General features: G+C 36.2%; 1 protein-coding gene across 7 annotated transcripts in view; it reads right to left on the reverse strand.

The window, feature by feature from the left end:
* Positions 1–16,039, reverse strand: part of LOC139691100 (zinc finger protein 271-like) — a 49,456-nt gene that overhangs the window by 28,071 nt on the left and 5,346 nt on the right. For 5 of the 7 annotated variants that reach the window (XM_071588867.1, XM_071588861.1, XM_071588862.1 and 2 more), the window contains 2 exons: positions 6,258–6,591; positions 546–715 (listed from right to left, as the gene is read on the reverse strand). In XM_071588867.1, coding sequence (XP_071444968.1) covers positions 546–715; positions 6,258–6,591 — 504 coding nt within the window. The remainder of the gene's footprint in view (positions 1–545; positions 716–6,257; positions 6,592–16,039) is intronic. The other 2 variants (XM_071588868.1, XM_071588860.1) reach the window with 2 other exon arrangements.

The following is a 16,039-nucleotide window of genomic DNA, read 5'->3' on the forward strand; positions in this document are numbered from 1 at the left end:
ACATATACTCTTAAATATGAAGGTTACATGCTGAGGAATATGGCAGGATCCTTTTGCCCTCCAAGGATAGACAAAGATGAAGTCCACTTCTGGTCAGAGAGGAAAATTTCATAATTTTTGACCATTTTTTACCAATGAAATAATAAACTTTATTCAATGTAACTTTGGTTTCAAATTTTAGAGATAACCTACGTATGACTGACCTACATATGGCTGAGTTTTCTTCAAGGTTTATTGTAGAAATAAAGAAATTCACACTCTTTAAGCAAATTGTGGATAGTTGTAATGCCAAAAGTACATGAGCCACTCATTTGATTAGCCAGAGAAAAGAGTGTATCTTACAGAGAGTATATTTTTAAATGAGCTGAGAATTTAAGCTTTACTTTTCTTCCTTTCCCACAGAGTCTAATGTTCCAACCTTGCCAATACAGCAATTTCATCCTTGTCGTGTAACTTCAGTTCAATATTTATCCAAACACCAAAAATTCAGGGGCAGATATATTAGGACAAAAACTGCATAGCATCAAGATAAAATTCAAACCAACCTGCTGCTGGCCATCCTGTGCCAATTGCTGTGGAGACGGGGAAATCTGTGTTGGTGGCTGGTGGCCAGTTACCACTACTTGCTGTTCTTGTTGGCCAGCCTGCTGCTGACCATTAACCAATTGCATGTCGCACTGTACTTCACAATGGACAACAGCTTCGTCTCTGCCACCTGCCCATGCAAGTGCAAAGATAAAACTTCCATTAATATTTTTAAGAAAACCTGGAATTTTTCATAATATTGAATATCACACACTTTAAGGTATTAAGTAATTTAAAAGTAAAACATTTACATCACTAGATAAATGTTTCTGTATGATTTCCTGGGGTTTGCAAAGCATTGAATAAAATAATATTTTTTTTAGCCTAATCACTTAATATGGTTGATAAGGCACCTAACAAAAATACACTTGCTTAGATCAAATTGTTTAAGAAGCTGGTATCCAGAGAGGGTTCCTTTAAATACCATATATACTCATGTATAACTTGAACTTTAAAAGCAAAATTATGGGTAAAAAATTGGGGGTCAAACTAGACACAAGTAATACTTTATAAGGGTCAACATCTTCAATCTAAAAAATTGGGAAGTAACTATAATACTCTTGAAAGTCTCATTTGCAGAGGGTATCCTGTATTGGGGCTACAGAACCTGTGGACTGGTAATAGGCGAAATGATATCACAAAGTTAGGATAAACAGAATTAAGATTCTGAGTGAAATAGCTAATGTTGGCTTATACTATGTTTTAACTATTATCATAGCAAGATTGATTCTGTATAAGAATGGTTTTTGTTTAACTAGTTGTGACTATAAATAAAACCAGTTATGATTTTAAACCTTGCAAACAAAAACATCATTTTACGTTCAGGCCAATATGGGACCATCACACAATGGCAACCAAAAAGAAATAAATACACAGCTTTTAAGCTAAAAGGGGCTGTAAATACAAAATAAGAAAAAACAACTTTTCAGCAGCCAGACTCCCTGAAACCACAGTTATTAATATAATGAACTGGAGGAAATTTTACATACAACATGGTCCTATGAAGAGATCTTCAAGTACAAGACAGGCCTGTAGTTAGCCATGATTGGAAGAAGAGATCAATACATTCCTCACTGACATTTGCCAAAATAACAAGTGTATCTTTCAGACAAATCATATATTTGACCAGAAAAAAGTTAAATGAAGAACTGTTGGCTGTATGGTTGATGCTGGTTGGTGCATGAACGTCATGAAAATACAGGATCTTGAGCTTTGATATTAGAATGATTTCCCTGCAGCTTCTTTTAGAATTTGAGGAGAAAATAATTAAAGCTCATATATTTACAATTAATCAAGAAAAGAAGTATGACTAGTAATGTGCCCATACTTGAAATGCAGATGAAATTAAGCATGCCACTCAATCAAATGATGAAGTGGCAGAAAAATAATAGTTTTGTGTGTATATCTGGTCATAGAAAATTTATATTTTGTTGTGTGTCATGGTAGATCATACAAAATTGAAACAAATGGGAATGGTAGTACATGATCATGAGATAATATGAGTTTGTATGGACTTACTAGGCTTGAAAATATGAGTGAAACAAGTGTGGTATTGAAGACTTAATTCTGCCTCTGAATAACAATAACTTAGGTCACTTGGTGGAGAATGGAGTCTTCACCTGCTAAATGTTGCACGAGCCTTCAGAATATATTTGGTATTTATAACCAGAGAGTCTAAAAAGAGAAACTATTGTTTTGGAATATTTACATTCAACTTAACAAATATTTATTCCCAAAGTCAGCACTGTTCAGACATTCAATGTCTGCTGAAATAAATTCCAGAAAGACCCCAAAAGTGAGCTTAGAAACACATTTATAACTGACAGGGAAAGGTCCTTAACAAAGGGAGAATGTACTCATGTTGGTCACTAAAAGTTGTACTTAAATTACCTATTCAGACACTGAACAATAATAGGCCAAAAATAAATTCATTTTCAAAATGCTGCCTTTAAACTTCCTTTCATTGCACAGAGGATGATTTATTGGCCAAATTTATGCTCATCAGATTACAACTTATACTTACCATGGGTCAACCCTGGTTATCTCAATATACTGGTTAGTACGTTCAATATTTTTAGGTACCTTGACATATATGCTATCAAGAGTCCAGTGTATGCAATAAATTTGGACAATATTATTTTAGAATGAAACCTAGGTTCACAAATAGAGAAAGTTAGGGTCAAACTATACATGAGACATGAAATAATCTAATAATTTAACTGATAAAAGTGGTCAATCTAAGTACAATAAGAGTAGTTTTGGGGGACACACATTTATGAATACGCATGGCACATTTAAGTAATTTCTTTAGCCTGCATCGTTCAATGAGTCGCACAACAAGATATAAAAACATAATACAGCTTAACTTTATTGATGAGAAAAATTTGATTATCTGTCTTCCAATTTCCCACATAAAGTTCCCAAACCTTTTAGTTTGCCTCACAAAAATGTCAATGCCGACATTTATGCACATTTATATTTCTATAAACAAGAGTATATATTATACCATTTTCTACCCTGAAAGCTTTTCAAGATAGCAGTATGAATGAAAAAGTTATCAGGACACATTGTTTACAAAAACACCAAGAGCAAAATCCATAATCATGCACACAAACAACCTTAAATTTCATGCATCAAAATTTTAAACTATTCCAATGAAATTTATGCATTCATAATTTTTTTCAATTACAATTGTCATTAACTCATGTTAGCAACTCATGGTTAAAATGATTAACAAAGACAATATATTTTCTGTTGTCATCAACACTTAGGTGTGAGTTAAAAAAGTTAACATTTTTAGGCACTCATTTATTGGTACTGTTAGAGTGATGTACTTTACTAGAGGGTTCATAAATCACAGCAGCCCCAGAAACTTCCGAGTTGGGCACAGGTTATGGTGGGGGATTGAAACTAATGATCATTACCCTTTTGGATGGGTACTACATATTTATAACTTTTAATGCTAAAAATTGTTTTTTATTTTACTGAAACTTTTAATTTCCTAAAATTTTATCTGATGCCTTTTTCTAGTTTCCTGCTCTTTATACATAGGTTATCCAGTACAAGGATAGATTTTCGCATTAAGAATGTTCAGTTAGGAGACTATTTCTTCCGAGGTAACCTTACCAGCAAGGCATCGACAATTATTATATAGCAGTTTTCTAACATGGAAGATACATTTCTCAAAAGAATTTTAATAGTTGGCCTTCTGCATCTTAGCATTTTTATTTATTTGGTCAAATGAACTGAAATAAAACTTGTGCTGAAGTGACTTTCATAATGTCAATTGTGGTGAGTACATACGCACAACCTTTGAAACAGATTACAAGGTTTGAATAAAAAGTACTTGGAACAATTTTTTCCTGACATGACTGTACCTTGCAGCACACTCCCACTACGCAGGGTCAGAATTGGGGGGTCTGACATTTGAATAGGCCCCAAGCGCCAATCACATTCAAGCATTTGTTCAGGCTAGATCATGTTTTTTGAGGCCCCTGTAGAGTGACTCGGTGCAAGAGCAAAATGCAGCAAATCATTGTACAATGGTAGACCATACAATTTTGGGGTAGACGGAGGAAATTGGGTATGGAGATGTTTGGCATGATTCGTCAAGTATTCAAGGATAAAATCATGTCACAAACTGCAGTTTTAAGTGGCACAGGCTCTTCAAAGATGCCAGAGTGTGTGGAGGATGAGCCCTACCCTGGACGGCCATCAATGCCAAGATCCGACGACTACGTGCACCTTTAATGTTGAATTCAGAACTGTCGGTTAAGTGTGGGCATGATCGCAGATTGTATTGGCATTGACAAGATGACAGTGCACACTATTATCACTAAAAATCTGGCACCCAACTTGTCCCAAAGATCTTGATGGACGACCAAAAGTACAGCAGAGTGCCTGCTTGCGAAGACCTTCTGCAACACGATGTGATGATTCCCCAACCCCTTACAGTCTCAACTTGGCACCAAGAGACTATTCCCTATTCCCAAAAGTGAAATCCTCCCTTAAAGGACACCACGATGGAACCCTAAGTGCCATCAAAGAAGCTTGCACGTATACCCTTAAGGACCTGCCAGAATCCCCCTACCAGGGAGCCATCAAGTCATGGAAAAGCCACTGGCAAGAGTGTGCCAATGCTCAAGGGAAGGCTCACTTTGAAGAATTTTGAGGGATTGAAGCAATATCTGAAATAAACCTATTTTTTTTAACTTTTCCCAATACCTTTTACACAAACCTTGTAGTAGAGTGATTTTATACAGAATGATTATATTATCTGCAAGTCTTCCCTCATCCTTTTCAAGATATTTTATGATAAATTCCCTAAACTATACAGAACCCATGCTACATCAATCACATTACAATCAGCTGCTTCAGTGCTCTAATAAATAACATTTCATTTATAACAGGTAGGAGTTTTATAATGAGTCCACTACTGAAATGCAGTGTAATAATGTCAAGTGAGGGCTATCATCAACGAGATGGAAAGTCAGCATAATCAAGTAGAAGCTTGGGAAATCAATCGCTTAACCGCTTTCATTCTTCCTGATAACCCTAAGAAATATATAATGCTGTTCACAAGTCCAACAAAATATCAAGTTCAGATTGGGCCATATATGATGTCTCCACCCCTAATCTATCCACATCCCTACCTTAACCCTCTCCCAAACACACGAAGCCTTCAAAAAACTCACCTAACTCCCCCATATCATGATCACACCTCTTTATATTCTCCTCTGAATCCCATGCTCAATGTTTTAACAACAGTGATAATTTCTGATCAGTCTGAAGTGACCTTTATAATTGACCTTTCCTATTTTCTATCCAAACCTGTCCCTTTTCCTTCCTCATCCTTAGCTCCATCCAAAATGACCAACAACGATCATCATTGATACAATGATATTTAAAATAAGCATCTTAATTATATTTACTATCTAAATCTAAGCACATATGCATTATTTCATGAATAATAAGGCAATCTCGGGAGCTTGATGGTTCCATAGCACAATAATCTATGCAGACCACTATACAAGCTTATGAATAGCCATTATCACATATATTCATAGTAAAAAATCAATATTTACCACAATTATTGCTTTTCGACTCTCCAATTTTGAATACAAATATACTACTATCAACCCTAAAAAGGCAAGTTGAATAGAATACCCGAAAGCTGTGGATTTCCTTTAAGAAAGGTACCATTAAGATGAAAAATCTTTGTCACGATTATTTAAAATTTCCTGCACCAAAATCGAAGTAAATTATAAATTTCCATTCTCTGGGGATTAGCTTCCTTTAAAAGACGTCTTTTGGATGATAGGTTAAATAAAGTCATGTCCAGCACATGCATTTAAGCTTAAGGTTATGTTAAAATCCCACAGCCAAACAAATACAACTCAAAATAAAAAATTTACCACAGATGCTGCCTTCTATATACATAAATGACATAATAACAGGCATCTTTGATAAACTCATTAAACTGAATCTTAATAGGTTAAGTATTATAATACATCCACCATCAACTAAACTACAAGTAAAAAAGGAAGAGTTGGAAATGGCAGAAGCAGAGAGAGAACTGGATGGTTTATTGGTTTTGAGTCGGAAGGGAAATGGGTAGGAACGGGTGTGAGGTGAGGGAAAGAGGAAAAAGGGGATGGGAGGCATCATCGCACCTCCGCTGGATCCAGGGGCCCGCTCTGTCGTGCAAGTAGACTTGTCCATGCGACCGTCCCCACCTTTTGGGTCTACAACGACTGGAACCTCAAGATGTGTCGTGGGAGCCGAGGCGCCTGGGTGGTTTGAACCACTCTCAGCTGCCGCAATCTGCTGCTGCTGTTGAGGAGGCGGTTGCACCAGAGCCATTGTTGCACCTTGGGGGATGTGATGGTGCCTCTGGTGGTGGTGGGCATGTGGGCCCTCTTGGTGGTGAGCATGGAGCTGCTGCTGCTGATCACGGACGTCGCCGGGGGGTTTATTGCCCTGTGGAGGAATAAGAAAATCCACACCCTTAAGGAGGGGGGAAGGGCACTTGCTTTAGGCTATACATATGTATACTGAGCGAATGAAAAAATAAACTGTAGCCAAATTCCACACAAAAGACAATCTTATTGGCAGCATGCTTTCCAACATGTATAAAATTCACTCAAGCACAGCATCAAGAAATCATAAAATTAATTTTCAAATAATTGTGAACAGACTAGACACATTTCCTAAATTGCTCGTTCCACAAACTAACCCAATTTTGGTTGTTTTTCAGACATTTAATTTAGAAATTATTGCCAAATATGTTAATTTAAATAAGCTTAGGAACATTAGCCACATTTAACCCTCACAAAATCCTCCATTGAGCAATTAATGTTTTCATTTTGATCTAATTCTATTTATTACATTATAAGAAACAAAGCAGCGTAGCTGAAAATAGAACCAAAAACCTATATTTAGAGTAATTTCCCAAAATTGAATCAATCAATTTAGTCCAATGTATATAGCCTTGAATGAAATATACACTTACAGCTTTTATACCATTTTTAAACGACATATTGAAAAGAATTGGCCTGAGCAAATATTTATTTTTTCAAGCATAAACAAGATGTAATTCAGGAGGCCATGCATGATTACTTCAAAAAACTGCCATTTACTGAGTATCTTTTTTGGTAAGACCAATCAAAAAGGAAAACCCAAGTGAACACTAAGAAATTTTGATGCCAAAGCAAAGGGGAACAAGGAGCACCAGTAACATCCAACAGATAAAAAATATCAATGCTAAAAATTCCTATAATTTACCATGATATATGGCAGACATATATTCTAAGATAATCACAATCTAATGCAAAAAACCAATAGAAATCCAATTAATTAAAATGAAGGTATGAGAAATGGCCCATGGACCACCATGAGGGTAGGGAATTAGCAATCACACCATGAAATTATGAGTGTAATCACTAAACAAAAGAGCAACATCATCAAAGATTTTCTCTACATGCCTTTTTGGTTAAGCTAATAACACCATGACAAGGACTATACCATATTGAGGCTTATTATGTCGAGTGACCTTTCAAGGGTAAAGCATGCATAAGATGTAAGAATGCTTACTCAGTTCAGTATTGTCAATCACTTATTTTTCACATACCTCTCCATACCAAGTATATGCCTAATTACTAATTCTCTCCATTATAAAATTGACTTATTTACCAGGGTAAGTCAATAAATAACCCACCATTCTGGAAAGAGGTAATAATATTCAAACGTCCTAAAATTTATTTCACTTTTCTACCTATTCATTCTGTATATTCCGCCACTTTGCTTATCCAATCTCTTTACAAGTCCTTGATAGCTGACAGCAAAGTCATATTCTATTTGCTGTCGCAACGAGCAACCTCTTAGACTATGGCATCATCATTTTCAAAATGTCTCCTACCCAAATAATTTTCTAAGCGCAAACAGGTAGCAATCACAGGGGGGCTAAGTCCAGACTGCAAGGTGGATGTTCCAAGCATTCCCAACGATATGCTCACAACAGGCATTTGCGACTTATTTATTGACTTACCCTCATCAAATTGATAGTAGGGCAAAAGGCAACTTACTTTGATATGGAAAATATTTTGCATTCTGCCCTGCACAACAAACATGAATCCTTAAACAATTTTAGGAGATTTCTATAGATTAACATCTCTGATAAGGTCACCTATCTTTTTAGATATTCTTCTCCTATATTCTTTCCTTAATGACTTGAGGTTAAGCATTTTCTCACACGCAATGTGGAAAAGTTCAAATTCAGCTTTAGTATGCCATGTAAGTAATTTGCTTGACTCACTTGCTGTTGCACAGACAGATGCAGGAATTTCAGTGTAAAAATAATTCACCTTGACCAAGGTTCTAAACTAGATCCCTCGATTAAGCACTAATTGTTTAAACATTTGCTTGCATATTGTGGACCAGTCCAATGCATTAATCTATGATTACTTTACTAGATTAAAATAACCAATTTATCTGAGAGCCTCATTTTTAAAGCTCTTAGAAATTCACAGTAAAAGAGGCTGCCTTGACGGGTTAACCTGCAAAAGCACTTAGCTGGAAATTGAGAGCCCTTGGGTTTGAATTATGGGAAAGGGAAGGGATTTGTGCACTGCAAAACTGACGCAAGGCATCAAATAATAGTGTTTGAAAAACCATTGAATGGATGACTTTTTTTAAACTGGAGTTTGAATGCAATCTCTTTCACAAATTATGGGCCTTGATCCATCTTTCACCGACCACTCCAAATCGCCACTGCTATGTTAGTAGGGTCGAAAAAATGTTAAAAGATTTCTTTGTAAATGTTTTTTATAGCGTCCAGGGGACATCGAAAGAGCCAATGTAGGGAATTCTGTTTTTTAACTCTTAATACTCATAATTTCATGTACATCATTATTCCTATGAATTTGTACATATATTAATGCACCTATACATGTAATTGAATCTTAACGAAGCCCATACAATTATGTATTGTTCTATGGTGAATAAATCTATCCATCTAGTAGTACGCAAGGCCTAGTAATACCCAAGTTGACGTCTATCATGACAACCAACATATATGTATTCCAACAGGATACATACAACAAATTTCTCTCTTGATATCTCTCAAGGAGATACTTTAATACATGAACAGTACCTTTGTAGTGCTTTTTCATATAGTTATAGGACTCAATAAAGTAGTTACACTTTTGGAACTTGGAATGTCTTGTTTTCCATTTGAAAAATTTCACATTTCTCACTAAGCTGTAAATTTATTTCTAACAGAAGATTGAGATACATTAAAAATAGCTATGTAATCAAGGTTTTCACAGTGTTTATCCACTGGTTACAACTTTTGGGCATCCCTCCACATCAGTGTGCCATTAATATCAAAGTACACAGACTTAGTTAACTTTTGATATTGATGCGAGAACATCAAAACCTGTGACATGCTTCAATTAAGTGTGAAAATTACAGCATTTTTCCAATAGCAGTTTAATTATAATCACCAGAAAGTATTAAAAATATGAATAAAGTACAAATAATAGAAACTATTCAAACTTAATTTTATCATTTCTTGATGTAATGGAGCTATGACTTAACCAAAATTCAATAGAAGTTCCTTCAGGAAATTGTTTTATTCTGGTTTTTAGGCTGTTAACTTAATTCATAGTCAATAATAAGAATAATGTCATTATTGGCTACAGGAATTAGCCTAACTTCTCATTCACAGTCAATAGCTCACACATCTTTCTTTCGCACAATAGCTTAGATTCATTTCCACATTGATTAGCATTACTCTTATTAATGGATTCAAAATAAAGACTGCTTTTACTGGATGAATTTGTGTGTATTATGTATGTACAACCTCTCGAATTTACACCAAGATACTCAATAACGAGATGGTTTTATTTTAGTGACAACAAGATGTTCTGAAGAATTTGATATGATTTTGAAATCCTATATCCTAAGTCACACTAAAATTGATCATATATTGGCACCAATGCATATAAGACCTCTTAGAATGTTTACAAGCGATTTTCAAACAGCAAGTTTTCTTTTATTCTCCAGCACAGATTCCAATCATTTGTATATTATTTTTTGCCAGCATCATTTTACTATAGCAAAAACCCACTGCTTCTCACTTTCTTTTCACTGATATTCTTATCTGTAAAGTAACACATCTCTACACATTTGTAAATGGGTAATAAACTTTTTTGGGGTAAAATTCCGAAACCATGTGTTGTGCTGCCATTCAATTCTTCCTGTAACTATGCTGCTAACAATTATTTGTGATTTATATTTCCAGTATCCTGCATACAAAAGAGAAAAACACTTCCACTACTTCTTCCAATTGCCCAAATTTATATTTTTGCCAATTTTACATCTCCTACCTGAGAAAATCATTTTGGTTAAGATTTTCATCTTTTTTATCAACTCCAAGGTAGTTCATGTGATCTTCAGATCCCTAACTAAATTAACCCCCAGGTCAAAGGCAAAATGATTTGTTTCTCTTGGGTAGTACACTCCTGCAAGGTCTCCCCGGATTTAGTTTACGGCCATCTACACATGATATTCATACACAAAATATCAGGTAGAAGGGCACATAATTGACTCCCTCCATATACAATCCTCCTCCTTTCCAATGCCTTTCCGAATAAAAATTTTGTTTAAATTGATAATATTGAAAAAGTTCTCCCAATCCGCCAATGCCTGAATTTTTAGTTTCTTTCACATTCTCTTCTCTGCCATTCAGATGAGTATACAAGTTTGTTTTTAAAACGCAAGAATAAGGCTCATCTCTAACTAATCCAGTAAAAACTAATACATTCACAGTAAAAGGTGCTACATCTTTTCCTGGAGTCCCTTTCCTATTTGGTTACCTTAACACTCTGGTATCCAGCAGACTCCTATAAAAAACTTAGCTATGTTTTTATGAAGAGGGGCCCTAAGTACCTCAATAGGTAGAGTTCCGGGCTCTGACTAGCATGCATAAGATGGGGCTGGGTTCGACTATGGGTATCCTCAGATTTGCTCACCGTGTGATTTTTCAGGGACCATATCTTTCTTGGATACTATAGGCGAGTAGGAAAAGAAACATCCCCATACCTACTCTGATGGGCCAATTTCATATGGCTGTGGGCTAATCATTGGGGGAGCTTTAGCCTCACCTATCAAATGAACGATTATGATAGCATTGACACATGAGGATAGACCTCACTAATACTGAGCCCAATGGCTGTAAAATTCAAGGGGAGGGAGGTGAGGAGAGATTGGTTGTTGATTCACAGAGGGAGGAAAAGGAAAACAGGGGTTGTAGGCAAAGGAATGGAGACTGTGCTTGCAGCAGAAGGAATTCAAACTCCTGATGGGGAGGGAAGACTTGGGGGGCAAAGGAATATTCTGATATGAATATTACATGAGGGAGATATCAAGTGATCAAGCAGGGGGAATGAACAACAAAAATATTTCATTTTAGTCTCCACTCTCTTCTCTTCCCAATTTCTGAGAAAAGATACAAATAGAGAATCATTTCCAGGAAATAATTTCATCTTAAGATTTCAGACATGATAAAACTGGTCATACCACAATGAAGTTTGATAGAATATACAAAGATTTATCAAACTTAAAGCCTCAAGTATTGATTGTATAAAAATATATTATTTGAATCTACTACAACCACCATTATTTCTTACCATGTATTTCATTCCAAGTGGTCAAATCAGTGGTTCAGACTAACATCCCATAGAGCCATGGTATAAAGGGTGGGAATTGATTCTTTTGACATCCTGAAGTTGACATTACTATTAACTAATCACATTGTAAACACAGAGGAATTGGTCACTTAAGGAGCAAAACGCTCTTGCTTTAAGTTTTGATGTAAAAAGTCTTACAAAAATTAACTTGGATGCATATATTGTGGAGATACCATTCTCCACTTGCCCAGATATTGGCTTTTGCCAAGGGTTATAATCATTATTACTATTGGTAGTCTCCTTTTGTATGGACACAGACTGATCATTATTACACTTCCCAGCACAACCTGACATCACATGTAACATTATACTGCCCTTTAACTCCAAATACTTTCCATCTCCCTTCATTTCACACAATATCCTTATCCTAACCCGTACTTAGCTTGCTTAACTTCCTCTCTTCAGTTAGTCTCCAGCATTTCATTCATCCCTGATAAAAAGGTTCATCTGCTCTTCCCACCTTCTTTGGATTTTGATGTTTAACTTCACCTTCCTCCCTTCAAAAACCTCCTAACCTTTGTTTTGTTTACATTGATTCACAACCCATACCTTTCGCAATGATATTTTCATTAGCTCAGCAATGCTTGTAATCCCTTGGCTGACTGGCATCTGAAGTTCAATCATCTGCAACCCTGACTGATTTTACGACTTCTCTATGACTTTCATTCCCATGCCTCTTTCAGCATTCATGATTCTTTAAGCATGTTGGTCACATATGTATTGAAATGCACTGGTGAAAATGGGCAACTGTCTTATTCCTCCTCCTAACACACCCCATCTTGACTCACACCTGAGACCTGTACAGGTTGCAGATAAGTCAGCCAACCCTCCAGTCTACTCCCATCTTCTTTAATGCATTCATTAATTCTGCCTCACCCTATCAAATGAATGTTTAAAATCTACAAAGCAAACAAATACATCCTTATTATACCCTATGTTTCTTTCTATTAGCAATCTCATTACTACTCTGGCATCACATGTACCTATCCACTTTATGAACCCAAACTGATCATTCCCAACTAATCAATAACCCTCCTCTCATTGATGATCCTATATACCATTTTTGCCGAGTGTGAAGTCAAAATAATTGTTCAGCAGTCCTTAGATATGGCTGCCTTTCCATTTTTTTGGGATAGGAACTAACACAGATATAGCAAAATCTGCCAGCCAAATTTCTGCCTCATTAATGCAATGAGTAAGCCCATATAAACTCTTCTGTCCACTGCTTCTTAAACCCTTAAGCAGTCCCACAGAGATGTGCTCTATTAAAAAAAAACCATAAACACAGTAATCAACCTGAAGGTCGGTTTGCTAGGTGATGGTAGAGTTCACCCAGTACTAAGCCCTATACGGCGTGTGAAAATTCACAGATCAGGGTAGGGGGGCCAGTTCCTTTCCCTGTGCCAGTAATGGTTTCCCAGGAAGATCTGGTACCCTAACAATCACATAGCCTGGGTGGAGCTGCAGGTGCCCAGACACTTACCCAGGACCCTCCAGTCAGCAGTCCAACGCTCTACCCCCTGGACTACCACGACCCACTGTTCTCTATTACATGAGTAAAATTGATTTAAATTCCCTTTATGCCCTTTCCATCAGGCAATTCAGTATACCTGGGCCTAAGTTAGCCCCATCTACATTATACTTCTTTTCTGTCTATACAAGCTGGCATGGGTGTACCAGGCCAGCATGTGTAACAGTGTGCATGGATTTTCCCTCCTTTCTTCCTTTGGTACATCAAATGCATTTCACCCTTCCTTTGTTAACTCTCCATGCCCTTGCACTGCACATTCCATCACACTTCTCTCACCCTATTGGTACCTCACTCTAGTTATTAATTATTTCCTTGTACTTATTTCTGCCTAGTCCTGGATTAAAATTTGTTCATCTCCTTCCCCAATTTATTTTCTTAATCATCTCATACAAATAAAGATAAATTCCAGTCTCAAATGTAACAACAAATTAGATAACTTTACTAATATTTTAACCATTACAAAGATTTAATCTTATGAGTTGCGATTAAAGAGAATTCTGGACGATGCAAACTGCCATACATTAGGAGAGAGGTCCTCTAATGTATGAATTTTATTTTTGCTTTCAACAGCAAATCATAAGTTATTAGACAAACATATCATTTATATCTCAACAGTTTTTCCAGGAAGTAACTTCTGAGCCATCCCTAGGATGGATTCTAAAGTTTTTGAAATACATCCATATAATAAGAATTAGAAAATTTGTAATAACCTTAGGCAGGGAGTTAATTTTTAAGGAATTTTCTAGATTACTCTGATCATAACTAAGTAAAGAAAAAAGACTTTTTTCTGACATTTGGTAACTTTGAAATGGAGAAAAACATTGAGTTACTCGAGTGAAATCATGCCCTAAGAACCTTGGACACTTGCCAAATACCTGTTACCATAAAAAAATAATCAATTCCTAGTATACAGCAGGTCTTGCTCCTTCTAAAACTGATATGGCAAATGAGATAATTATTTCCTCACTACAATTTGTGAATTATAAATGCACAGCAAGAATAATTTCCAGTTTTTTTTTATTTTTTTAGGAAGAGGATGAAGGCACAACATGTCAAAGGCTGGGCTTAGACAGTGATATTGCTGACTATATTGATAGCATTAAGGGCCAAAGGCTACTAATCTAGATACATATTTAGCATTTATGATGGTTTATTAAGCTACTAACGAGCTCAAACATCTGAAGAAGATCCTATTCATGAGCCAATTCCAGGTTGTAGCCAAGGAACCCTTAAAAAAAACCAAAAACACAGTAATCAACCCGAAGGTGGTTTGGCAGGTGATGATAGAGTTCACCCAGTACCAAGCCTGATGGCGTGTGAAATTCACACATCAGGGTAGGTGGGGCCAGTTCCTTTCCCTGGGCCGGTTATGGTTTCTATGGAAGATCTGACACCCAAAAAACCTCAGAGCTTGGGTGGAGCTGCAGGTGCCCAGAGAGGCTTGCCCGAGAATCATATCCGGGCCCTCCGGTCAGCAGTCCAACACTCTACCCCAGGACTACCGCGACCCATATGGAACCCATAGTTATGAAGAAAATGAAATTTATGTGGTCCCTCCTCTGCCGAAAACAGAAGACATCCCCAAGCCACAACTATTGTACAGCAGGTGAACCTTTCCAATTAGTTGAAGATGATATCAAGATAATTTGGAAAAATACTTTATTCCAAAATTAAAACTTCAGAAAAATAACCTCATTATTTTAAAAACAATTCTTTTAACAATAGCTCATCCCCGGGAGGTGGTTGTTTCATAGCCATGTTCATGATTAATTTATTCCTCTTGTATGATTTAATTTGTAATCACCCAGTTCTATTTATACTGCATTTGTCGTGACTACTATCATAATATCTTACCTGTTCCATTAATAATTTTTTAAAGGTTTACAAGAACCTAAGAAAATTAAACTTACTTTGCCATTAAAAGATGTATTTTCACATGAAATAAAATTTGTATTTATTTATTGATTTAGTGTTACTTCAATCTACAGTTACTGCAGATATTATTGAAGGAGCTCTTTGGTGGTGAAAACTTTAATGACCAAGAATTATTTTCGAGGTAAGTCTAGGTATGTATGAAAACCGTGACTCATTCATTATCAAAAAAATTCCGTATTTTACATAATGACTTTGATGGCACACCGTTGTTACATAACCACAAGATTCCACTGCTTAGGCATTCTCAAACAGTCTTCTCATTCCACATAAAGGCAAGATTCCCTCTTTGCCGTTAGCCATGTTTCCCTTAATTGTTTACTTTAGCAACTTTAATTGAAGTAAACGCTACATTGTCATCATTTACAGCTAGAAAGTTTTAATAGCATTTTATTTAACCGGGGTTTCCTGCTTCAATAAGAGCAAATAAAAGTGAGATCTTGTCTGTTAGCATTTATTATATGGTACCAGGGTCACTGACAACTGAAACTCTTCAATAGTATTTCCACTCTTTCATTACCAAACTGTATATGTAAATACTTGATCCTCATCAGACTTCCTTCAAATCAACTCAGTTTGAAATTATGAGAAACAAATTTGCACTCCACAAACAATGCGTTTCAGTTCATCGAACCATCTTCAGGTACAAGATTACCTTCTTGTACCTGAAGATGATTCGAAGAACTGAAACGCATTGTACGCCACAATAACTGTGGAAACGTGCAATTAGTTTTTCATCATG

Source organism: Hetaerina americana, unplaced genomic scaffold (assembly GCF_022747635.1).
Source record: "Hetaerina americana unplaced genomic scaffold, ioHetAmer1.1.p SCAF_3, whole genome shotgun sequence".
Classification (NCBI taxonomy): Eukaryota; Metazoa; Arthropoda; class Insecta; order Odonata; family Calopterygidae; genus Hetaerina; species Hetaerina americana.